This window comes from Chaetodon auriga, chromosome 14 (genome assembly GCF_051107435.1).
Source record: "Chaetodon auriga isolate fChaAug3 chromosome 14, fChaAug3.hap1, whole genome shotgun sequence".
Lineage (NCBI taxonomy): Eukaryota > Metazoa > Chordata > Actinopteri > Chaetodontiformes > Chaetodontidae > Chaetodon > Chaetodon auriga.
This window is the reverse complement of record NC_135087.1, coordinates 19,639,125-19,666,928: the sequence shown is the minus strand read 5'-3', so window position 1 is coordinate 19,666,928 and position 27,804 is coordinate 19,639,125. Positions and strand designations below refer to the sequence as shown.

Sequence of the window (27,804 nt, the reverse complement as noted above, 5' to 3'; positions counted from 1 at the left end):
GTTCCTTGTTTTTCTCCCCCTCCAGGCCAGTTCCTCTGGGTGAACAGTTCAGCCTTTGGGGGCCCCTGGGTGCTGAGTCCTTGGCTGCGAGGGAGCCAGGGTCCCTGTAGCCTGGACATGGCTGTGTTCCTCCACCCCAAGCAAAGTGGGCAATACACTATATGGCTCATAGAGCGAGACAAACATCCGCTCGCCCTCTTCTCCACTGATACGCTGCCACGCATCACAGGGTAAGCACTTGTTTTCTAAATCCATAGAACACTACAAGAAAAGGAAACCGGTGACTTGAGTAAAGAGAATAATGAAGTTGATGTCCCTCTCCACCCACGCCTGATGCTCTTAACCTGTAACTTCTCCCAACTTCTACCAGCTGTGTTTGTAGGATGCCATATGAAGCACCACGCTCAGGTTCACGCTTGAATCATACAGACATGGCAGCCATTACTGTGAATACTCTGTTCCCAGATCTGTGTACATGTGTTTCATTAGAGGCAGAGGGAAAAAAAAAAAAAACATTCAGCTGAATCAAAGGGTGGCACCCTCATTGAAAGTCTTTTTATATGGAGATGGTGTAACGCAGAGAGAGAGCTGGCTGTGTGAGCAGAGAGGGTAGGTTCTTTAGAATACATGCATGCAGCAGCTGGCCACTGATCAGCGATTATTGCATTCATGTAGCTTTCCGATGCTCCAGTAACACCAGGTCTGCGCTCCGGTCATTGTGGTGACAGCGACCAGGACGATACTCAGTTTGAAAGTTTCTCACTCAAATGTTTCATATGTGTGGTCCTAACCATGTGTTAACAGCCTTCGTTATGTATAGCCATGCTTTTATGTAGAAAGAGCAAGTCTCACTGTGCTGCTATGGACATGTGTCATGCTGCTTGTGTGTGTGTGTGTGTGTGTGTGTGTGTGTGTGTGGAACATATGAATGCCTTTTACACACCTCCCTTCTCCCTGTTGATGTTTGTGTGTGGGAGTGAATGTCCGCTAATGTTTGTTTGTGTGTGTGTGCTGTGTTTGTGCGCACGTTCACGCCAGTATAAGACAGCATTGCAGGGATGCGCTCATTACATGTGTGACGGATTAGACTGTGCGTTTGTGCGCTGTGATTTGTAGTCAGAGGCTGCCATCCACCCACACCATCTCTGCCGTTTGGAGACTCGCTCAGCCAAACTGCCCACATTTCTATTCCGACGGGAGGACACTCATATCACAAAAAGAGGGGGCAAAAACAAAAGCAAGAACAGCCACCCACTGACATTAGAAGAGTCAGTCAGCTTACTAATTGCCAGCCCTTGCCTTTGAATTTCAATCCTGTGTTTTGACATGTTTGCTCGATTCAGCAGTCAGGACATTTAGCACAGGGTTATCCAAGAGGGAAACAAAACATCATTTAACATTTAACACGTCCCCCTTGCTTGAAGGTAGATTCAAACTTATCAGGCTTAATTTCTTTCATTTTTAGTTCAAATTTGTATTGAAATATCTCACAGGTTGAAGCAGAAACAGCAGCAATGTCCACATAAAACTATGTTCCCACTGGAGTGTGAATAACAAGGCGCTATTTGGAAGCTGCCCGTACAATCTTGTCGTCGTTAACCATCCATTCTCTCTGTTGATGCTACTTATTGTAACAGTGACACTATCAAATGGAATTCACAAATAAATTAGGGGTGTCGCAGTAAATACTGTTGCTCCTGTGTCTGAAACACTGTTTTTGTTGCTTTACCCAATGCTTAATCAAGAAGCCTGATTATCTTTGAAACAAGTATCCAAGCTCCACAACAGCCATCGGCCACTGAGGGAGCGCTCACTTTGAAAGCCCCGAAAGCTGCTCCGCTTCACGCATTGCATTAATGTTGCGTCACATCTGATGGAATTGTCCAAGCACAGTAAAATCTTTGAGATGCAATTCTCAATGGCTAATGCTCCGTCCTTCTACAAGCGCTCTGTAAAAATGATATTTTCTTTATGAAAAAAAAATAACAGTGTACCAAAGGTGAAATATCAGTTGAAAATGCTGGAAAGTTTTAAAGTGACAAAAATATTTATATTATTATAACAGATGAAGGTTGTAACCTACTGTGCAAGTGGAGTGTTTCACCTTACCAAACCTGTGCTGGATACTTGTGAATATACACCAGATACTACTTGCTCTACTCGTCTTTCAAAACTGAAACATCTGACTTTTAGTGGCAGTCTGAGGAAGAACGTCACATTGACAGAATGCCAGTGGAGATAAGCTCAGGTTTGCTCCATTAAACATATTAATCACATTCATTTCAACCTAACTGTCAAGCAAACAAGTCAAACTAGTTTACAACTGATTTAAGTAACCAATATTCCAAGTGTTACTGTTTAAAGTGTCCGTATGTTCAGGAGAATCTGTCCTCTCACCACTCTGCAGCTAGAATTTTAGGACTAGCCTTCCCTCAAACCACTACCTCCGATTTCATCATACGGTGTGTAACTATTCCTGAGGGAAGCATATTTCGGACCTGAGAACATAGGCAGCAGAGGACTTAACTCATCAAACGGTGTCAGCTCTCGCACTGAATGTCAGCATCCCAAGTGTCCCTGTCAGCACTGAAAGACAGGACGAGAGAGGGGGAGGGCTGCGAGATGTGTGTGTGTGTTTCCACAGAGTGATGTCTACTTGTTTTTATCTCCAGTTGTGTGTGTTGGTCCAGCCTTTGCACATGCATATCACATCTCCCGTTTTGTGTAGCGTGACTGTATCTGGCGGCGGTAAATTTTCAGGGCAGCCTTGTTTTGTGAGCGAGGTGGCGTAAGCAGTCACAGGGTAATGCATTACACCACTGCTACATCTCCTCACAGATCTCTGTCTCACCCTGCTTTATGTGTTCTCATAATATTACCTCACATCTCATCCATTATGTGCATATCCACATGCAGCTACGGGATAGCGTGCAGTTCATATATCGTACGCTTAAGCATTCATTTACTTTACATTAATCCTATATGCACCAAATGGCCTCAGTTGCAAGGCGCATTAATGCAATTTTCATTGCAATGAGTGTAGTTATTTGAACCACCTAGTCTGACAAAATGCACTCATGGAAGTGTTGGATGTCATTTAAAGCACGGCATCAACAGATTCATAGTTTGCGTAATGGGAGGAGGAAGCACCAAAGGAGGCAAGTGTTCATGCTAAATTTTGACATACATTAGGAACATTAAGTTAGCAAGTGATATATAATTCAATATTAGCTGTACTGTACATTCTCTCTTACATAAGCCTGCAAGAGCTTGAGAACGTCACTTAAACTTGAGAAGAAATAAATTGAACATGATTTGCTGTATGTGACAGTATAAAGTCAGACTAGTCTTTGTTTAAAATGTATAAATACATGACGCAAAAAAACAGCGTAACAATGGATCCAATCTGTATGTACTGAACATGGGCAATTAGATTTCATTTTCAGTTACGGTCATGATGAAAGTTTGCCTACACAAGCTGCAATTTTATTTCAAAGCTGTAATCCCTGGGAGATAAAAGATTTTTTTTTTGCCACTAACCTAGCCTAATTATTCAATTTACAGTTGCATAAATGAAATGAAAGAACAGCCTCATCTTATCCGTTTGTGTATTCGCAGTAGATACACTTAGCCTGTTGAATAATTGCCAAATGCTGCATAACTTAGCCTCTGAATTAAAATATAGGAATCAATATAAACTGTGTATTAGGCACTTAGAATGAAGAAAGATGCTTTTAACCCTTATTGGTTGCATGTCCAAGACCTATTTGTTATAATATGATAAGCACATGGTCAGCAATACAATCAGTTTATGGTGACATGTAATGAAGTGCTGCCATGGGTGCAAATCAGATGAGGGTCATTATTTGATTATTCCATCAGAAATGTTTGTCCTTTCCATTTTGGTGCTTTTTGCAATTACAATAGCAATATAATAAACTAGCTGCTCTCTGAAGTAGACTCAGTTTCAACATTCATCTTGATTTTGTTGAATAAATACGCTTTTGTGAACCACTTTGAATACATATATTCTATTTGAAGCAATTTTTCCTCTCAAGCTACTGGGTTTTATATTAGGTATCATCTTTAGCGTTAACTCACTGTAGCTGCTCACATCTTTAGTGTAAATACTACTTTACCTAATTATGCCACAAGACCAGCTCCTTGAGATGGAATATATAGGTTTTATGCAATGATCCAAGTGGCACTTTATATTTTCTCCCAGCACTATTTTTTCTGATACCACACGGTAAAAATCCTCTATGATTCATCCACCCAGCACAGGGCATTGTTTTGTGGGTTCTTCAATGAGAGAAGGCAAACTAGAGTAAGAGAGATGGTTCACCTCAAGGCCCTTTGATAGACAAAGCGGTGCATTCATCCCTGACGATCCTTTACAACTCCTCCAGTTCGTGCTCGCTTGAGCTGACCTCCACTTCTTGGACCGTGGTCACCACAGAGCCGGGGCTGATGGGATCCTTATAGATCTGGAACTGGGAGCACTGCCAATAGCAAGGCTGCGATTGCTTGAAGAGACGAAGGCAGCTTAGAACAGTTTTTTTTTATTTTATTTTTTTTTTTTTTTTTTTTTTTTTTCCCGTGGTGTAGCTCATAACGTCCCAAGGACTGGGAGGGAGCCATTATGTGCCGATGTGATATGCTGGCAGACAGGAGCCATTGTGACCTCAAGCTCCGCAGATTTTTTTTCCACCCAAAGCTCAGATGCGTTTCTGAGAACGTTCCTCAGCAAAAGCTCTATGGGCTTTTCTGTTCTCGGACTAAAAAATGGATTGTCTGAGCTATAGGCTTAATCTGACAGCATATGCAGGAACCTATTCAACCTACATACACTGTAATGAGCTGAAAGTTTAGAAGCTTGGATATTAGGTTTTACATCCGCATGTGATTTCTTTTATTTTTGCATTTTAGGGCTTTGAGAGTGTGTGGTTCTCAATTGGTTTGCACACTAATATTGTATCTACTCATGTGATCCATAGGCAACATTCTAACAATGACCACGATGCTGTTATACAGAAAGGCTGTTTTGTTTTAGCAGTCTTCTTAATTAAATTAAATTTAAATAAATTAACCCACAATGCCTGAAATGTGGTTTGGAACATTATCAGAGTTTAAGAGCATGTTTGTCTTTTGTCTGTCTGTACTTAAGTGAGCCCTAATGATTAATTAGTACTTTGTGAACTGTAAAAGACAGAGACACAAACACTACGAAAGTCCCCCCCCCCCCCCCCCCCCCCCCCCCGCCAAAGCAAAGCACAAAGAAGTCATGCATGGTGGGTGACTGCGCAGGCACACAGGCTAAGAGGGAATCTAAGGGGAAACGTTTATATTTCTTGACATACTCTCCATCTCCGTCTGTCTGCGGCTCCCCAGTCGCCTTCTTTGCTATTTTGTCGTTTCAAATGTAAATGAGAATCGTTATTGCATCGACCACCACCGCCACGCCACTGTTCTCGCTGCCTTTTATACCAGTTTCCAGAGAAAAGAGGCAGCGGCATTATTTTCACTTGCTAATACATTCTCCTTCTCTGAGCTTGCTATTTTTCCACATTAGTCAAGGTTCCACGATAAACCCGTTCAGGCACATTGACCCAGGAAAGAGAAGACACACAAAAACAATAACAAAAATTCAACTTATTCTTATATTTGTGAAACATTCAAGCAGTCAGGAAGGCTGAGCAGGAACTGAGCACTTCTGCAGCAGTGTCCTTGTGCTTGAGTTCCTGTCTGTGACGTCCAGCTATGCTGTCGTTTTAAAGAGTCCTTTGGAAAACATTCATGACTACAGGACAAAACTTTAGGAAAACAAAACAATACCAAGTGTTTACATCACGCACAGCACAAAATAGATTAGAGATTCTATACATTTTACATTAAAATCGGATTATGCTGCGTATAATCACACACAGCCACATCTCAAACACTGTGCGAGCTATTTTCTGCCTCTTTATCTCATTTGGCCCTCCTGTGATGCACGCACACACACATAGACACACACACGCATTTTTCTGTTTCTCAACAAAATATTATTACAGCGTCTCTGTAGTGTTTTGGTGACAGCTCCCGATGGGACTTCATAAAGAGCTCCAGAAATGAAACATTTGAGCCTCATATAGGCACTTGTGGAGAAAAAAAAAACCCTGCCTATCAACAGATGAGTTATATCTTGTCATCCTCAGCTTGCATACTCCGCAATCCTCTCCCTCTCATGCACACACTCTTTATCTTTTCCCTTTTCTTCTCCACAGACAGGTTACATAAGGTAGTATGGTTTTTATTCCCACCCTTCCCCCTGTGTTCATAGGCCTTCCTTCTCATCTAAGAACCTCTAATCATATTTCCCCAAAGTTGCATTGTACATTCCTGACAGCTGAAGTTTTACACAAGAGCAGAGGAAGGTGAAATTTGGGAAAAGCAAGTGGCCTAGTTTTTATGACAAGACTGAATTTAAATTCTCACCTATGGCAAACGCACTAGGAAATTTCAAGCCCAGACATTGAAAGCTTAGCTCCTAATTCACAAAAGCCTTTCGCTGTGATGCACATTTAGCATCAAAGCAAATGAAGAGATAGAGGTAGTTGGTCCTGTTTTCCCTCATCACCCTCACCCACTGCGTTATGAAGAGCACGCCTCTCAGGTGACGGTGACGACCATATTTAAAAAGGAGGAAATGCAATATCAATAAATCATTCATTTGGAGAAATTGCTGTAATTACTGCTAACAAAGCTACTGCCAAAGGACTGAATTCCACATGTGGTGCATTTAAGCAGAAATGTTTGTTACAGCACAAAGGTCGGAAGTATTTTAAGCACAAGACAGGAGGTGTAACAAAAGCATTTCCACGCAGACTTTGGAGTGAGACAAGCTAGTGTTTGCTATGCCATGCATGTAAAGCTGTGACACATTTAATGAGTAGTGTAAGCGGCTGAAAATGCTTTCATCGTCCATTCTGTGTAGTGCAGTGTGGAGACAGGGCAGAATGAAACAAGAAGAGGACCCACTGCACTTCCAGCGCAAACAGATGGAGCGTTTTGGGTCCGATTTGCTGCCACGTTCCTTTGTGACAGTGATTTCTCATATTTAAATATGAAACACAAGAGCGAGAACTTTTATCAGTAACCCGCAAAGTTTTTATTCCCAATTTGAGATGCTGAGTGATTTCACTGGAGATCCTCTTGTGTCTTTTTATGTGTTTTCCAATCCCACAGCAAGATAGTTGTCAGCTTTTTAGAGCTTTATGTAGCGAGCTGTAGTTTGGCTAAGTCAAATAACATTTATTACTCTCTATAAAATAAACACAGGCCAGAAATAGGCAGCCATGTGTCACAGACGTGAGCGTACTGATCAGTGGAATCACCTGGTGTGGATTTGTTTGGAATAATACCTGCAAACTATAATAAAACTCGATATGTGCTTCTTCATGCAGTTTCACTCTCAGTCTGCTCATTGCTCAGTGTCCTGTCTCATTGTCAGACAGTGCTCATCTCCTCGCCTCATCACATGATCGCCAAGTCAAATCATTAGCATTCAAGATTCAAGATTCAAGATTGCTTTTATTGTCATTGAGCATGGACATGTCAACGAAATTTACATTGCAACCCCCATGTAGAAGAAAGATAATAAAATAAGATAAAATAAACTCACAATAAGATAAAATAAACTCACAGGCATAAAAGGCATAAAACATCATTCATCATAAAACATCATAAAACATCAAGGCATAAAACATGTTCATTCGTCATGAACATGCCTGCACAAAAATTAAATAATTTTTCTGTCTGGACCAAAGTGGATGACTGATGTTATATTCATATACAAGCAAATAGTTTATATTCATTCATCATTGTGCAGCCTCGGCAAACAGAGGTGGAATGGATGATAAATCTGACAGAAACTATATTTTAATAACTAACTGACAAATGGCATTGTAGCCTTCAGACTGGAGACATGAGGGACATTTGTCAATATTCCAGCACTGTATGTAAACGTAACGTTTTGACATTCTTTGACAATCACTTAATGTCCAGCATTTTAAAGGCATTTTGGAAGAGAAATGCTGAATAGTTTATCTGTGGCTTCTAGGCATCTCACCGTCAGACAGCTATTACTAAGTGTCAAACTGAAGGGGTATTTCACTGGAAATGTAAAACTCAATACAAGTGTATTGAAATCTCCCTACAGCCGTAATGCAGGTGCCATGAATCTGGGCATTCATCCCAGTGTAAATTCTCAAAAACACAAAGGTAAATATGCAATCAAAATATTGGATTCTTTCCAGTGGTAGCTTAAATAGCAGGGATGCACCTGTACCACTTTTCTCAAACCAAGTACAAGTACAAGTACTTTCATCTGGGTGCTTGCTGATACCGAGCACCAGTATGAGTTCTTAATAACACCATTACAGTTTTAACCTGCTTAGTGCACGTGCACACACACACACACACACACACACACACACACACACACACGTACGCACCCACTTTACCTCTGATGGAGTAATGGCAGTGTCAATGGCGCATCTCTTGAGGGCTGCGGGTAAAGTTCCCGTCATTGCTTTGATCCCATGATCCTCGTCTGTTTCTTTGGTCAAAAGTCTCTGAAGCTCGGTCACAGCAGGAATCACATCTGATGCCAAAGCATCAGAGGAGTTCTCTTTTCAGGTTAACTCCTCAAACAGAGCCAGAGCAGACAGAGCCTTTTTTCCAGAGGTGTCCACTGGTGAGCGGTTAGATTGTCAGGGAGCTCATATTCACACCCAAATAATCCCAGAGCTCGCTTCAGCTCCATGAGAGGCTGCTCATAAGGTTTCTGTGATGTGGTGATGGCTGGGAATCTCATACCCTGACTTCAGTACACTAAGATGTACTCAACAACTAACAGCGGCTGGTCAGCAAGAACATTGTACAAAATTGTTGACATGCATCTGAGAGGAAATGCTCACTTTCTTTCAGATGAACCATGTCTCTGAGGCCAAATGGCTACATCAGGGTCAAATGAAACCATAGCTCTGTCAGTAGCTCAATGAGTTTGACCTGGTCAGACAGGCAGTGTGACCCAGTCTTTGGGCCATAGCAGACACAGAGAGATTTTAAGAGATGTTTGACTTTGGCATCCCATAATCTGCTGCTGTCCTCAGGCTGGCTTGCTGAAGATCAGTGATTGAATATTTCTCAGTAATAGTATAAATATATGTTAATTGGACGTTATTATTTCTGCATTTGAAATGACCTGATGTTCTCTGCAGAATTCTCTCTTTGCTGTTTTGTTTCCTTCGACAGCACAATGCATCCACACAATTACATTACCTCAAGCTACTCTTCCTCCAGCTATGCATTCAATCATTCATTCATTATGTACACAACATGGAGTACATACAAAGGAAAGACAATCAGCTGAGATAAATCTTCATGCACCGAAGCACAGCAGTGAAAACCAGCGTTCGTTCCCACTTGTGCCACGCTGTGAAACAGGCTCGCTTTGGCTGGCAGCCAGAGAACAGATGTCCTGCGCAACAGCCTGAACACCAGTAGGCCACCTTTAGCCTAAGAGCCCACACTGTCATACAGCGAGGGGGTGAATGAAAAAGAACTTTCACTCCTCTCATTGTCCTCTCCCTTGGCACTCTCTAAAATTGGTTACTCTGCTTCAGGATGAATGACTTGGCGCTCATCATTGCACAGGCCATAACAGTTCAGAGGACAGCAGGGGGGACAGGTTGATCCACCAAGTTTTTGTTTTGCAATTTAGAGAACGGCTTTTTCTGCAGCTGTCCATCGGGAGTCTGATTCCCAGGTTTGTTAGGCCATTCCAGATGTATAATCGCCTCCAATCAGGCCATCCCCCAGTCAGTATTACCATCTGGTAGAATGGCACTTTGCTTATTGAGGTGCCTCAGAGGGCCGTGACTGGGGAGATACATTTACAGGATGAGACTGGGGTCCCAAGTGAAAGAGGTTTTGCAGGGTATTCAGGTCACCCATCTGATCTAACTACAGTCATGTAACTAGAATAATGGTGTGTGTAGTGTTGGTTTTGATTTATATTGTCTGTGGCTCAAGAAGTCTGCTGTATCTTATCAGATATAAATATGTCTCTCAACCAGATGCTGTATAGAGCAAAGTTAATTCACATCAGTTTATTAGTTTCATCTGGTGTTGTGCTGTTACATTCTTTCTAATGAGCAAAACAATGTCTCTGTGCAACTTCTACCACAGTTAAAAATAGAGAGGCAAAACTTCAGTCATTTCAAGTGTTGAAAACAGAATCAAAACATTGCTTTTCCTTGACTTTTCCAGGACCAATCTGTTGCCAGATTGTCAAAATCTTGCAAATGAATAGCTTTGACATTAATTATCCCCTCCTGGTGACAGCCTCATGTTTTTTCTAGTATGTACAATTCAGTACAGAAAGCCTCTGAAAATATTAGATTTTCCTGGAGACCTTCCGCTCAAGTTAAGTTAATATTTTCGGCTAAATGTGGTCTGCTTGTTGTTGATGTCCCATGACCAAACTAAATGCACAGCTGTCACTGTTCGCAGTTTAAGGATATTTCCATTGATGCTGTATTCTTGCGCCAACTCATATCTGAAAGAGAAACAGATGGTCGTCATGGCCTCCTCTTCCTGAGGGTTACTTCCCCACGTGTAGTTGCCACTTGAGCTGCACTCACACATATGTTCATTATCTCCAAGCACTCAATTGCTCCTCCGCTACATGGCCTGTGGCATCTCTGCTGCCCACTCCTCTCCAGCAGCTGCAAACATGTGCATATAATGATGATGGCTTTTGCACTTCCATGTCAACCAAAAAAATGAATGTACATGAGTTAAGCATAATAATTGCTTGTTTTCCAAGCGAATTTGCATAAGCTGAAAATAGAAACTGACCTTTTTTTGATTGAGTGCCAGTATGGTAAAGCACACACAAGGAGGTGTCTATGGTAAAAACTATATTGCAAGGATCCACAAGTCCAATGGGTCATTTTGGAGGCCGTGAAGGGGCCTTTAGGTTAGTGTGTATACAAGATCATGTTTGAGTCTGCTGCTGTCGCGGCAGTAGCTTCCTGTACAAGATTTTGAGCTTGCAAGTCAGGTAGCTGGTGTTGCTCTCTGAGGTGGTGCACCTCTGCTGCGACTGAGCAGTAGGGGTCCAGAGGTGTGTGCTCGGCTCTTGCCAAGATGATTAAGGAAACGGAGCCCACATTCAGAACTCTTGAAGTGCATTAGTGGGTTATGACTTCGCTCCAGAGAGCGTGTGTGTAGGCTGGACATCTGCCGGATTTACAGAGTTATCACAGTAAGCTTTCTGCTTGTCAGAGATAAATAGCAGCAAAAATGTCCAGTTAAGAAATATAATTTAAACTGTAACATAGTACTTAAAAAGAGTTACCCATCCACACCACAGCATCTTTAGTGTATTTCCAGTCCTCAAATTCCAGACCCCGCAGTATGTAAGAACTACTCAGCAAACAAAACAGCTCCAAAATAGTTCCTCCAAAAACTTTCAACCTCATTGCAGTTGAAATCCCACATGGATTGTGCAGCCAGATGTAGTATAACGCCGGCAGTAACGAGCCAGTAGCTTGCTTAAGAAAATGAAGCACCAAAACTAAGAGAAGAACATGAGAAATGGGTTATTTTTCATTCCTACTTGATTGGAGGTGTTTTATGTGTTTGTTTGTTTGTTTTTTCTTGGTTAAGCCCAGTAATTTTGATCAGTAAGCCATTGTATTATGTGGCTATTTTGACTGTTCGGGTCACAGCTTATAAAGTCAAACAGCTCCTTTGTAGTTTCTGTGAGGCGTCAGCTCAACAACATGGAGACCCCGCTGACAGCAAACAAAAGGTGAATGCACCACAAAACAGTTATGTAGAGTGGCATTGGTGATGAGTGTTAGCTGTATTTCTATCTCTGCACCAGAGAACGATCGCCATCATAATATTACAGGCGGTGTCATTTTTCCTCCTCTGCTCTGTGTTATGTAGGATATCAAAGAGTTAAAGGAAAAAGCATTATTGCAGTTGTTTCAAGGAGCGGATAACTGTTCCACCTGCTCAGAGAGCTACAAAACAACAAAATTGAGTAATATCAAGGATGTAAGATTGCCATGTCCATTTGTGTAAAATGGAAGCTGAAGGGAAATGTAGGTCACAGAGTGAGGACACGCAATAACAGCAAAGTACTTTATATGCATATATGCAAAATATAAAAGCTATGAAAATAGATACAGTGCAGAAAGGCCTCATTGAAATGATTTGACAAAAGAATTGAAGAAAGCGATCCACTGCTCACTTTAGTCATGACTGTTCGAAACAGGCAAGGCGATGGCGAGATCAAGACTCTTCACTGTGTATTCTTTATTTCTTTGCAGTGAAGACTTTTGTAATGATTTGCAAATGCCATATGAATGCCTTGCACTAGGTATGTCAGTCTTAAACATGGTACTCAGTCCTTTTCTAAGTCAATGATTTCAGCAGGACTGTGTTTTCCACTTCATCCTTAATTAAACTAATTCTGTATCCGTGCACACTCGCTCAGTTTCCCTCCAACTGCCTTTGAACAAAGTGACGGGATCAAAGAGTGATCTAATCTGATATTCCAGCATCTGAGGTTATTATAGTAGATGCAAGTGAGATAGACATCAGCCAAGGATGTCATTCATTTCTACACCAGATTAGATCTGCGCAAATGGATCAAGGTGATAAGTGTCAATTAATTATTCTTTAAGCTTGAAGTAGTTCTTCTTTCAGCATGCTGATGACATGTCCTAGTTAGTGTGTAAATGGAATGACACAGTCTCTCACACAAAGAGAATAGATATCATTCGCATATAACGTTCATTCAGTTGAACTCATTCATTATAGATGACATTTTGGGAAGATGGGCGGTAAAAGGGATGCGGGGTGGTACTGTAATAGCTTTCCTTATTTTCAGTGTGTCATTCTATTTCATGTGTAGCTTTGATGTCAGAAATGTAAGAATTTAACCTTGACTGAGAATGGGAAAATTGCTTTCAATAAAGACGTCTGTCAAGTGATGCATCGAAAAAAGTTCAGACAACGTGTGAAAAATATGTAGAACACAATACGATACTATATATACTTCAGTTACATGGAGGTAAATGTTATATAGTGTAAGATGCTCAAAGGGCCTGATTTACCAAGATCCCAAATAAAGAGCGCTAAATTGCGTGCGCACATGGATAGATTGCGCGCGCTGCCTGTTTGGGGCTTGCGGCTGATTTACTAAGATTAACAGCGCAATTGACTACAGGTGCAAAAGTAGTTGAGCCCTCCCTATTTAAATGAGGATTTTGCGTGAGTTTTTGCGCGTTCACCATGGCGGACGCAAGCGAGGAGACTCCACGAAAGAGCAAGAGCAAATTCGAACCCATGGAATTGGAGGTGCTGGTACAGGAGTCAAACAAGCACATTGCTGAGTTACAGCAAAGGAATTTGACCATCACAAGGAGGAACGCAATATGGGGGGCAATCTGTGAGAAGGTTAATGCCGTGGGGACTCCTCCTTGTGACTGGATCCAAATCAGCTCCTACTTCACGGAGAAGCTCCAAAATGGCATCGCCGGATAACCGATATGTCTCTATTATTTTTTCTTCGGGCATTCCAAAACGAGTGACACGATCAGAAAAGATGTGTTCTCTCCGTTGCCTGTCCTGCCTAGGCCGCCTCCTCGCAACAATGACCGCAGCCATCTGTGCGCACGGCTGTGCCAGGTAGCCTAAGACATGACGTTCAAACGTGCTAAATATGGACGCAAAAATAATCAGCGCAATTAATTTCAGGTTTGGTAAATCACATTGCGTGCGCAAAATGATTCTATTTGCATCTACTCCGCCCAATATTTTTGCACGTTCTGGCTGGCACGCCTATATTGCATATTCATGAAGGCAGAAGCGCAAAACGAGTAGCGCGTGTTATTTTGCCTGATTGACAGACGCAATCCTCGGTGCGCACGGTTGGTACATCAGCATCATCATCTCTTTGCGCGTGTTGTCGCTTTTGCGCACGTTTTTACGCACGCAAAGCTTTAGTAAATCAGGCCCAAAGTGTTTCAAAAAAAAAAAAAAAACTAGTGTAATAACAACTTGTCTTTGCAGCACCAATGTCCCAGTTACTCCAGAGGCCTCGCTATGGACAGTTTGCATCAAGAATAGCTCTCATGTGCTTGCTTAGACATGAGAAGTGGGAGCATCTGTGCTGAAAATGATGCCACCAACCGAGAGCATGTTTCTCTCAAGGGTTTCTCGCTGCCTCTCAAGCCATGTAGACAAAATGACACACTGTACAAACATGCAAGGGAAGATTGTGGCTGGGGCGCACACTTGAGGAGTACATCCTGTTTAAATATTTCACAAGGCGCACAATCTGAGAGGGGACTTGTGATTATGAAACACGGTTTCAGAGCTGCTGGTATTCACAGAATCAAAGAAAAGAAGTTAGGGCAACTCATCATCGCAGGGGCTTTGCCACTTTAATGAGCCCAAATAAACCAGCAATCAGTCTTCTTTATTAGCTATTATTGTCCATGATGCACAGGCTGGTCATTTACAGAGGGTGAAACTGTAGGTTGTATGCTAGAATGGAGAGAAAGTCCTATAACACCTCGCTGTCCTTGTGTCTCCACAAAGTTGAAGCTTTCACATGTTAATAAGACAGTGCCTCTTGCTATTATAATAATAATAATAATAATGCTTCTCTGTGGTATATCATTTTAAATTGCTTCATTTTTTTTCTCCCACCATGGTCAGAGATAAAACAAGGGGATGCAATTACTGCCAGCTTCTAACTTCCAATAAATAAGTCCCCTAACAGTAGATAATGAATCCATGTTTAATTAGAAATGGTGATTGATAGAAACCATATAGTAAGACTGTTGCTGCAAAACATTTCCTGCTGTATTTCTCCTTTTTTAATTTAAAGAATAAGGTTGTTGGTTTCTGTTTCAACATGCCCTCGGGCTGTTGAGGTTGTTTATTATACAGCATACTGTAGAGGCTTGGCATAGGGAATTAGGGTGGATAGTGTTGTAGTTTTTGGCTTTGTGGTTGAAGAATTGGCAGGCTGTTTGTTTACTTCCAGGCTCTCACATCGCTCACATAAGACAGATGTGACCTTTTTTCTATTGAGCCCAGTTGTTTATGGAAAAGAAACAGGTATGTGATAATAATTCTACCATGTCACAGTGATAGGCTGCTAAAACTGCCCACACACGCATATAATTGCTTGGCTTGGCACTCAGTCTACAAGCAAATTGACATGGCTTTAGTGAGTGAACACACTTCCTACTGGTCTCTTCAGACGTATTGATACTGCTGTGGAATAAACATTTACATGTCCAAGGTAAGCAAACCCTTTTCTCCAAAGTATTTTCTACAGTTTGAGCACTTTAAATCTGCAGCTATTTTAATGAGTGCTTGAAATCGACAATTGGAGACAAGGCCCTGATACATAATAGCTCTTCAGTAATTAATAGCGTGCAAAAATATCCAGCTGCTCCATTAAAAGAATTAGCCTCAATCAGTTCTGAGCACTCTGTAACTCCTCTTAGACATGATAGGACATGAGCAGTGACTGTGAGCAGCAGAAACAGCATTCAGTTCTGAAGCAACGCATGCTGTGTCACTGTGACACATTCTCCGGCACGAGGCTGATAATAATACGCAGGCATGGCGAGAAGAAACTAGATTCAGTTTGAGAGAGAAACCAGATGGAAGCAAGCCAGAATGAAGTGATGCAAGCATGTGACATGCTTCAGAGCTTTTAACCGTTCTGCTTTTCTAATGTTGGAGTTATGTGTGGCTTGCAGCATGTAATGATGCACATATCAGTGCATGTCGTCACACGGGAGGCACCACGCGGCAAACATGGCAGGTGTTAGAAAGAGCTACAGCAGTGAATGAATGCTGCATGAATGAATGAGTGAAGGGTCTTGGTGTTTCATGTAGATCGCCATGCTAACTAACTTTTTTTGGAATGGGCATTGTAATCGCCAATCAACATAACAGAGTAACCCACAGAGAAGACAAAAGTGCACGTGCTGGAAACTTTTTTTCAAAGCTGAGAGGGAAGAGAAATTTTTTAGAGATGACAAATTGTATCTTAAATTTTGTACAGTAGACACCTCCATCTGGGAGAACGCCCATCTTATTATTCAAAGAAGCACATCAGATAACATTAGTCAGAGACAGCATCTTCAATCCTCAGTATTTTGAGACTGCTAGAGCAGGCACAATCATACAAAAAGCTGACAGATACCATGCTTCAGGAAAAAGACCACAAAGTGCATTAGACTGCCCTGGTAGCTTTCATCAAAATGACAACCTTACCTTGTTTGCTAAATTTGCATTCGTGTTTGCAAAATGCTTCAGATCCAACGCGGCTGTCAAAAGTCCAGATCTCATCAGGCTTGGTGATTATTCAGCCAACCGTAATTTACTGCACTAAGTATGCTGCCATTCACTTTATTTCTCATTGTAAGTTTTAAATCATTATTAGTGTCCTTGGTGACTGGGTTTCATCAAGTAGGTCTAATTGTTAAATAAAGACTTAGAATGATGACATGCTTTCATACAGTATTTATTGAAATATCCAGGATTATATAATCATTCTGATAAAGGAAAGAGCTTGCATTCTGCACTCCAGACACCATTATGTGTTTTCTGTCATCTTTGGCTTTAGCCAGAGGGCGCTCTGCTTTGTCTCTGTAGCATCAAGCTACATTTTATTTAACTTCCAGGCAGAAAGGTAGTGACAGGATGGATCTTCATGGCAGAAGCTCAGCATTCCATTTTCTTTGGCATCCTGTGATTTTCGTAGCAGAAGTAAAGGAAATGGATGTAATGTGTGTATAATATGGGGGCGGCACAGTGGCGCAGCAGGTAGTACGCGTGCCTCACAGCAAGGAGGTCGCTGGTTCGATCCCCCGCCTCTCTGTGTGTAGTTTGCATGTTCTTCCCGTGCATGCGTGGGTTCTCTCCGGGCACTGGTGTAGCTACTTGCCTTTAGCCCATTCAGCTAGTGGCCCTAGTAGGTGTTGTTGGTGTTAATACTGCGACTTAGGAGCCAGACTCAGCGGCTTTTCCGGATTTGAACTGACCACAACCTCTGAGACTGAAGGAGGCCAGTTTGATTTGAGGAAAAATATCTGACTCCAGGAACGGTGAAAACACGGCAGGGCCGTTAAAACAAAGGCGGTTCATCACCAGCTAAGAAGCTAAAACCTTAGAGCATTTGTGGAACATAACGGTTTTATGAGACAGGATGGGCCAGGGCTAGCTGGTTAGCATGCTAACTTCAGAACTTCCTCAAGTTCTTTTTTTGAACGTTTTGAACTAAAATTCTGTCCATATCTTACACATTCTACCTTTAAGACAGATAATGAGGAATAAATTATTCATTTATCCAACACTCCGTCAGGTTTGGCAGCCACCCGTCAGTACCTGCTTTCATGCTTGGTAGCCACCTAAATTGCTGTAGGAAGGAAGAGGAAGACAGACGAAGAAAAGATGAAGGGGTGCACTCAGGAGCACAGAGCGTGTTTCAGACCAAACTCTCATTCTCACAAGACTCCCCGTCTGAGAGGGCCCTCCACTTATCTTCACTTCAGTCTTTTTCCTCCACGTTAACAACAAAGAACTTTCTCTCTCAGTGTCATTTCCAATAATTATGGCAGCTTTCCAGAGCCAAGTGTTACATTATCACGTCACCCTTCAGCCTGGGGTCAAATGAACCATTAAGATTTCAGAGTAGAGAAAAATCATTCCACTTCTGTGTTTCTTTGATGTCGACTGCTCAATAAAAACCAAACTGCCACATGAATGATGCTCCCAGACAGATGACGAAAGCGAGACTTCAAGGCCATCTGATGTCTGAACTCAGAGTTGGCCTCGAATATAAACCAGAGTCGGCTGATACCTTGCGACAACACAAAGAATGGCTTCATTTAGTTTCTGTGGCGCAATTATAGATTTTACATTTCAGCAAGCAGCTATCATTTCCAGTTTTCGTCTTTGTTTGGGTGAAGGAGTGAAGAAACATCTTGTGAGATGATTAAGTTACTGCACACCAGAGGGAATATTTCCGCACAAGCAGGAAATATGAGTCTTTGAGGTTTCTGGATTCAAAGGTCCTTTGAAAAACATGTCTGCTTTTTCACTTTTTTTCATTTTTTATTTTGATGAAACCAGTGGCTTGTTTCTGTCTTTCCAGTGGCCCTTACATAAGCCTCCTCTCCCTGTCTGCTGTATTGTCTCCTCAGTATCCTGTTGCCCTCCTCACCACAATTATGCACCCCCACTATGCACACTTTCAGACCTCCCCATGCATTCATGTTAACCTTCCATCACCTATCAGCCCCAGGGGCCCAGTTTAGCGCAGATGAAAGCATGGCAACTCCTTTGATAGCACAATTTATTACATGAATTCCCCCTGATAACTACAGGGAAAGGTGTGGAGGAAACAAGAACGCGTTCACCTTGTTAAATCGGAACATATATCACCCACTGTCAATGCTGAACTCAATTTTCTTTGTGTTTGTGTACTGGCTGCTGTTAGCCAATAACCTCTCCTACAACAGCTGCTTTTACTTGCTCTGTCAAATCAGATGAAGTTCAGTAACAAAGTAGGTATATGAAATAATTTATGAGGAGAGAACGCATAACATGAGCAGACACCATGAAACCAAATGATTGTTTAAAGCTTGTTTTGTGTTTTGAATGCTGTGGAAGTACACGGCCGGTCTTTGCACTTTATACTGTTTTATGTTGTTTATTTCATTGGATTTAAGAAATGCTCATTAACAACCCAGAACTTGCTGTTTTGATTTAATGAGGACCAAGCTGTCGGCACTGGTCATGTTTCTATGCTTTTGTTTAGAAGGACATAAAACAAATAACTTTTTACCAAGACAATCTTAAAGCAAAACCAAAAGTAAAAAATTTAATAAAAACATGGATTCAGACTAATTTCTTTCCGAAAAGAAATCCAGGGAGTTGAGTAGGCCTTGAGGCAAGTGGCTGTGTTCAAGCAAACCTGAAGAAACTAGCTTTCATCATGAATTCACCTGCTCTCCTTCTGAAAATACCTTAGTCACACTGGTGTTTACCTTTGGCTGCTGGATGCATACTAGCTTTAAAAGGGCTGGTCTCACAACACATTGTGCCCGAGGCTCATAGGATCAATCCCTACGAAGCGGCATGAACTCAAGCAAATACTTTTTTAACACTGGGTCAGGGATGTGAATCAATGTGAGTCTGTGGTACAACTTGACGGAAAGCTTCTCCTCCATTCCATCTGGCAGATGGGAGTAAACACGGTGGAATAACCAGCTCTGTCTGCAATCATAGAATCTGAAACAAGATTAAGTTGATTTGAAGCAGCAGGAGTCTAAATATCAGTGCAAGGTGCTGCCTAGCACAAGATAAATGGATGTTTCTGCAGCCTCAGACACATAATGACTGGTGGGGTAAATACTGTTTTTTGTAAGACTTGTCTTTGTGGCTACCTCAATTAGATTACCGGCATGTGTAATTCCTCTGACGGAGATGTTTCAAGAGACGGGAACCTCATCATGTGCAATTTGCACACACACACCTGCCACCTTTTTCATCATTAGGAGCCGACAGGTCTGGTCAGCCAAAAGCCTCGGCGGCCAGACCCCGGCGAGGGAATCAGAATCTTTCTCTCCGCGTTCATTACTCCAACCAAGAGACCTTTCACTGTTCATTTGTGTAGTCCGGAGAGAGTCCTTTGGGATCACAAATGATGCACCATTCACTAACCTGTTTCAGCCATATTTCTCATCATCGCCTCAGTGGCCTGCCATCTTAGAGTCCTCCCTCACACGCTGACCTCTCTCAAAGCAGCACTGCTCCCTGCATCTTGACCATTGCTCACTTGTCAAGGCTGCCTAAAGGAAGGCCAGTGTAGTGTGAAATGGCCAGGGACCTGTCTCCCTAACAGCTGCACCTCAACGAACATACCTTTTTCTGTCCCTGGCGATTCTTTCATTCTGTCGAGCCGCAGGATGCAGCGCACACAAACTCTGCTCCTCTAAGCCCCTTTTTTGACCCACTGTGTTTACTCCATGTGTCTCGTCCCTCCTCCCACTCTGTTTGTCATTGCTTTGTTTACGCACACAGTGCTTCAGTGAAGCAGATGCACCTGTCCTCTGAGCAATTATTTGGCAACTGGATGCCTCCCTTGGTGGATGTCTTTGTAACTCATCAAATGCTCTTTTGAAGCTTGCTCAGTATTCAGGCAGCGAGGCATGCCTGGGATCATCAGAGGTGAAGCTGTTTCAAGCGTCGGTCAGATTCCAAAGGTCAAGCTGCTACAAGCGCTTTTGCTAGTTAACTCTCTTTAAAGAGAAAAACAGTTCATCCTGCACAGTCTCTGCATTATCAGGCAGCAGATGGAAGCCTTTGCTACTGGACTGTTTATTGTTTAATGTGCAAATTTGAAAGCCCAATTTCATGAAAGCCCTTAATAATGTATTCTCACTAATTGTCCGATGTGAAATGTTAAGCTGGGAAATCTCTAAGAACAATACCCTTAACTATGAAGTTTCCCACTGATTGCATGTAATGCATTTCATAGCGAGTCTCTTTAAGGAGAACCACTGACTCATTAAATACATTCATAGTTTTACACACACTCGTATTGTTGTCCTTCACATAAATGTGCCCAGCACTGGCCATCAGTGAATATTTCAATATGACCTCCGGCTGCAAATCAGAAACGAGTACGAATAAAAGCCCCATTTGTATAGTATATAAAATGTGATACAGCTGACATGAGAAGTAAAACATTCATGGTGAATCAGGAATTTCATAGCTTATCAGCCGTTTTATCATTTGTTTCATATAAATTATAAATTATTTAGCAAGTAGTTTACTGTCCACACAGTATGTAAATGAAGGGGAGAATCACCATTAGCTGTTTTTCCAGTGGTCATATGCTTAAATCCAATTATGTGTTCTGCACATTTCCAAAGTATGACTATATTTTATTCTATATTTAGACTTCTAGTCTGACAGATATAGATTCTGAGTGTATTTTACACACTGACTGACACTTTGACTGGCATTCCATCAGTAATACTGCTCCGGGAGTTTTTCATGTTTATCACTGTGTATTACTGACAGACCGATTTTTGTAGATTGTACCTTCCCCACATCAATGTTGACTTTCTATTCTGCATGATAGATGTCTTATCATTTTGAATGATTGGTAAGAGAAGTGAAAGGGATTACTCTAAATGTTATACTGATTCTGGGATTGTCGCCATGAGGCAATATTGCCAGAACTACCTATTTTATGCGAAGCCAAGTGGGAAGTTCTGACCCAGCTATGCCACGTGAATGTTAAGTCACACCTGATCAGGCTCAATTTGGCAAATAAGAACAATTTTGTCTCAGGTGGAAGTTTTAGTGGTGCAAACAAAGCGAAAAAGTTTTCTTAACAACCAGATTTTGAAGAACAATACTCAGGAATGAAACAGATGCTGTACCACACGCAGGTGGAGGGATGTAATTCTCGAACAAGAGTAAACAAAAGGAATGCCATTTCTAATAAGTCTGTTGTAATAAAGACACATTCTCCTCTTGAGGTCACAGTGATCATTTTCATGGATGTATTAAGTAATATAGTGCCAACTGAATTTGCAATGCAGTAACTAGTACAGGACCTCTAGCGATCTGCAGTACTTGTTTCAACATTGTTCTCAGAGGTCTGAATGTGACTCCCAACTTTCACTGGATATTGTAAATGGTGTATGAGGACAAACGGGCCTTTGATGTCAACCATTATTAACATCTTCCAGCTGTATTCCCTCACTTGAGACTTACAGGCTCACAGGAGCTGGTTTGTGTATTGGTGCATGGCTCTGTGTGCCCCTATGTGAGAGGATTACTTTCTTGTCAAGGTGAGCGTGTAGCAGTAATGACTCTCACTGCTGTCTCGCTCACACATTTTGCACAAGTAAGAAGTTGCTGATTCTCATGTGGCTGTTGAGGTGTTCTGTATGCAGTGTGTGCATCTGCTTTAGGTTCGATCCGTGGCAAATTATACAGAGGGTGCTCGGCTGTCATAAGACATGTAGAAGAGTCGCATATGATTCAGAGTATCCCATACACAGGTTTCATTTGAGCCCACCTGGAAGATCAAATCCCTCAATAAAGATTTCTCTTCACTGAAATCGAATTGCTGCTCCAATGTACAGTAGCACCATCTTTAGTCTGAGATGCGTAAAAGTGACTAACATGAGTAAGTTAACATGAGTAATATAAACATGCATATTGGACCGATTCACCACAGGCTCTCACCATGACAGCCTCTGATATATTGAAATTAAACCACAGGCAACCTCCGCCTGTGAGCACACCCGACAGAGCCCAGCTATTAGACCCCACACTCAATAATGTATTACTTTGATTTTAGCACTCAGAGAAAGAGCAATGATTGGAAATGAACCAATTCCCATCGTACTATTGCTTTTATTAGCTGTCAGCCATTATTAAAGCCCCAATGTGTTGGATTTAAAAATGTAAAATTTCTCACTTTGGTGACCCCTAGTGGTAGTATTAAGAAAATACATTGTCAGACTGTAACACGTGATTACCAGCCTACCCCACTCTTCACCACCCCACAGGTGCAAGAGTAGCTCTACATTAAAATGTAAAGATGCTACAATTACCACACCTAGAGGCCTGAAAAACAACAGCTCGCCACTTCAACATATCATTCAGCTACCTGCTGTGTGGAGCGGGTAATGCTGTATATAATACATTACAGAATAACCCAAAACAACCAGGCAAATCAAAATGATCCTGATACACGTGACAAGCAGCTAGTATATGTGCACATTTTGTTTTTTTGCCGAGAAAATGGTGATGGAGAATTATATCAAACCTGTTTTTCAAAGGCGAGCACATGTTCCAGTGCTTCATGTGATTGAACCCCACAGCTCCTTTTAACTCCAAGGAGCATAACTGCTCCCTCCGTCAGACGAGTGCACTCTGAGTTAAGCTTAAGCACTGTTTACCTCCTGAAGGAACAATACGTACACCAACTGTTTTCTTGTTTAACAATGCACAGCAGTCATCAGGATTTTCCTCCTGTAGATGGAACATAATGGAACAACAAGCACATTTTCAGCAATATGTAAAATAAAAAATAAAAAAATAAAAAAAAAACCTTGCTTGCCAATGCAACAAAAATGCAATTTAGTCTCCATATGTTTTAATAACGAGCTCTGGTTGTTTGTATGCACATTCACCTGAAGAGAATGAGGTCATAAGGTGGGACATCGACGTCGGAAAAACACAAGTTAGATATATTTTTCTTTTCCTAAAATGCGGTTCATGCGTCTGCCTGCCACTGTGGAAAATAAGTGTGCTGTATGATTCAACAGACACACTGCAGGCAATTTATTTTCTGTGAATCAGCTTTGAAGAGCAGTGTGCCCCAAAGAGGTGAGGGGCCGATATTGGTCCTGAGTTGCTGTTCCAAACCTTTGGGTCAGTACGCAGCCACAGCTCAGAGTTTACTGAAGCAGCTGGTGTATCCCAGGAAGACTTGGAATATATTCAAACCGTTTTACCAACTTTTTAACCCTACTGTATTTACTAGTCTAAATAAAGGTGGTGTACAGTCTGTTCTGTACTGTGCTTTGCATTTAGCTGAATTGTATACTACGGTATTTAAAACAAGTGCACATAAAGGTAGAGTAGGCGGCTGTAGCAAGTCCATTTGTCATAATTTAGGGCTGATGTGGTACTGCCACATTCTTGAATATAACGTGAACTGCTATTAAATATGAGTCATTTCTAGCGGCTTCTTTGGTGGGATCACGTTCTGAATTTCCTTTTTCTCACCCTGAAGGATGTTTTATGTTTTTCAGAGAAAGTTTTACTTTATTATAGCAGACAATCTTCTCCACAGAATGAACTTTGCGGAAAAATTCGACGTTTTTCTAAGCGATTATGTATTCTGCAACACATCTTCATGTGAGTGACAAAGACCACTTGAAGCACAGGAGAGAACTTAACTTCTGTGGCCACAATTACCAGAATTAGACGGTCAACTATGTAGGCATCACAAAAATGTCACAGAGCGGCCTGTAAAAACTCAGGAGCCTCATGCATCGGCAGCAATGGATGTCAAACATGATCATGCACAAAAATTGAATGACAGCTAAACAACGTTAATATTCAGCTGCCATCGGCCATCATGTCCTTTTTCATCCTCAGCTGATGGCAAAATACCATTAAACGTCAAGGTGGCCATCCATCACTGTTTGACATTTTTGCACGTTTTATAAAATGTCTGTCTTTGGACTCAACTTTCATATTCCACAATACTTACAGCCACTATAGCAGAATATTCTTGTTCTGTCCCTGTCAGCCGCACAATGAGGTCAATTAAAGTGAATCATTCAGGAGACATGCTCGCTCTAAAGTCATGCAACTAGCTGGTGACACCCGAACCCGCCACATTAAAATAATAGGAGACAGTCAGTGACGGTTGAAAACTCTGACTTGTGTTGGCGGTTTGATTCACGAATGTCTGCACCATTTAATGCAGCATGGACCTTTACCAAGGCCTTAGGGAAGGCCACAGCAGCATCAATTCATTCATGAGCAGCTGGATACTATTATGCTCTATGAAAATCACATCTACTTTGACTTCTCATTGATATGCACACACTGTGTAAATCCTATGAATTTATGTATTATTTCTGCTCAAAATGAGTGTTCAGAGTCTAGTAATGTTGCCACTCAGACTTAGTTACATAGCTGTTTGTTTTCGGTTTAGACACTCATCCTCTCCAATCAATAATGCAGCAACCAAAGTCAGAAAACAGAATGTTGGCTTGTGTAACTTCCTGATAACTGCTCATCAGGGCGTCATTATGTAGCTTGGCTCGTGGAATCTCACCTGCCTGCCTAGATTGACTGGATAATTGAAGGTATTAGAGTCCCTGTAAATGTCATTGTGCTATTCAGAAAACAGCATCATGTTTAGCTCATTATCTGCTGAGTTTGAAATTCAGTATTCGCATGTAATAGCTTGTCTATAAGGAAACAAAACTGCTTAAATTAGGTTTAATCTCTGCATTAAGCACAGGGGTTTCTCAGAGAGCAAAATAAATTCTCGTCAGCTGTTGACTGGACTGTGCTTGCAGAGCTTAACATTTCTGTAGGGGTTTTGGTGAATGACACTGAGGTGACGGCTCACATGTCAGTCGCTCTTCAGGAGAGTGAAAGGCGGCAGGACTGGCTGTGTGATTGATTGCAGTGCTGATGTAACTTGGACTGGATTACACTGCCGCAGGTGTACAGCAGCACAGAATTCTGGGTATGGTATTTAATAGAGAGAATGACAATGACAAGATGTGTGAAAGATAGGGGAGGGAGAGAAAGGTGGAAAGAGAGACAGAGAGAGGTGTGCAGCGATACCGAGAGTGAGGCGAGGGGCTGATGGTCAGTGATGGATCCAGGCAGATCATTCAGCCATGACGGGCTCTCAGCAGCTGATCTGGTGCATTGATGAGGAACCCGTGTGAGGCAATTGTCAGTGTTTCAGGGATGATGCAGGAGGGAAAATTTTGATGGCAGGAGAATAACAAGAAACCCGAATTCACCCAAAGAAACCTTCAGAGTGGCTCGTCTGTATAACTTATAACACAAGTTATGGGTGTTAGAAACAGCAAGTTGCAGGACGCCCTTGAGGAAAAATAACAGCTTAGATGAGAAACGTGATGCGTGTTCTGTGCCTGTGCTATCCATTTCAGTGCTTTGTGAACACATCTTGCACCGTTGAGAAAAATATCCAAGATTGTGAAACTAGAGATGTTCAGAAAGCAATCAAATCAAGTCATGTCAAAGAATTGGAGTGGCGTGAAACTCGGGTTTTAATATGCACAGTTTCACACAGTATTAAGGCAGTGTTGTTTGGCTGAATGCCACACAATCACGCGACAGGAAGAGGTTGTCATGATCAGTGTTCCCTGCTGTCACTGATACCTGAGACCTGTTGTGATATGTTTGAAAAAGACAAATTGTTTTGGCTTCTAGGCAGCCTTTCTTCTGTTAGCAAGAACACGAGGAAGTTAAGGCTGAGGAGAATCTTTATGATGCTTAGAGAGAAGTGGGATCTTCCTTTTAAATGATGAAGAATTTATGATGGGTAGACCCTTCACGGTGACCTTGTGGCCTGGCGCTCTGCCAGAAACAACAAACGGGCTCCATTAGCAGTGTCAATGAAGGCTTATGCTGAAACACATTAGTTTGATGGGTCCATAAATGTATGTTATAAACGTGACAAATTATTACCTTAGTTCTCATTTCCTTTCAAGTGCCATTGTTGTCTTTCTAATGTGATGTTTGGAAGAACAAACAGATGACTTATTTACAGTATTTCAGTTGTGGTTGTAATGTGGAAATGCAAAATACGAAAAGTTTCAACCATTTAAATGCAGTCACATTCTGGGCTGCATGAAAAAAAAATGGAAGCAATCTGCAAATGAATGAACTCTAAAATTATATGAAACGAGTCTTGAGAACACAGCAGTGTCCTTCACCTTTTTGCTGCTATTTAACTAACGTTTCTATTGAATTCAAGCACTATACATTTTGGTGTTTTGGTACTTGCTAGTTTCTATAAAACACCAGTACAGCATGTGCAATGTGGACACGCTACAATCTGGAAAAGTTCTTGATTCAAACAAATGGCTGCATCAAGATTATTCACATTTAGACCAAAAGGGCTCATTTTTATTATTCTTTGAGTATTCTACTCACATATCCTAAAAGCCTCCCTCCTTAAGAACGTGGTCCCATCCCTCTCAGTGTATTTTGATCAGGATACTGGATCACTGCACTAAATCAAATGTTAAGTAACATAGAAGAGTTTTTCTTTAATGGTGTCTCAGTGTTCAACGATTCTTGGTTTTAGCTCACGACATGTTTTACCAGTGTATGCTTTGCCTCATGGGCATGAGATGATCTCTTTGATTTTTATCTTTTCACCAGTACAAAGATGTTTGATCTATTGTCTCTTTTGTAGTTTAAATTGCATTGAGCCTCTGCACCACAATGCAGCCTTGTCTTCCCAGACATTCCTTTTAAATGCAACCAATTTGTATTCATAATCAATTTGCACTGGCAAACGGAATCTCTGTCTGGATGTTCAGAGTCGACGTTTGTTTGAACATTACATTACATGATATTTATGCACCGTGCTGGAGTCAGAGGTGGTCGGGGTGCATGACATGAAGCTTATGGCATGTATAGCGGGTTAGGTATTAAAAGCACTTTGTTTAAGGCTCAGGAAAGATTGTAATAGCTGCTGATTTTTTCTGTATTAAACAGACATTACCCACGTGCCTAAACATAACCATAATAATGTCGAGTTGAGTTCAGTATCAACATTTTTGCAACATCCCAGGTACGTTAATTAACCTAGATTTCCTCATTATGTTATACAAAATGTAGGTCAGTTGGCATTATGCTTCCTTCAAAATGTATCTGCTAATCAGTTCTATACAAACATATTTTCCAAGAGACAGGCTCCACATTCAGAACCCACCGTCCCCTTATTTTTCTTGCTGTTTGAAAAGTGCTTAATGTGTCAGAGCTGCAGATTGTTGTATTTCTGTGCAGAGTGTTTTGTCATTTCAAAGACACCCAGTGACAGATGATGAATTCATTGCACTGATCATTTTTGGCTACATGGGTCACTGAGAAAAGGAGATTATAAAAAGT

General features: G+C 41.6%; 1 protein-coding gene across 2 annotated transcripts in view; it reads left to right on the top strand.

Moving 5' to 3' along the window:
• Positions 1-27,804, top strand: part of alk (ALK receptor tyrosine kinase) — a 310,918-nt gene that overhangs the window by 192,336 nt on the left and 90,778 nt on the right. For both annotated transcript variants that reach the window (XM_076748574.1, XM_076748573.1), the window contains exon 4: positions 26-230. In XM_076748574.1, the coding sequence (XP_076604689.1) occupies positions 26-230 (205 nt within the window). The remainder of the gene's footprint in view (positions 1-25; positions 231-27,804) is intronic.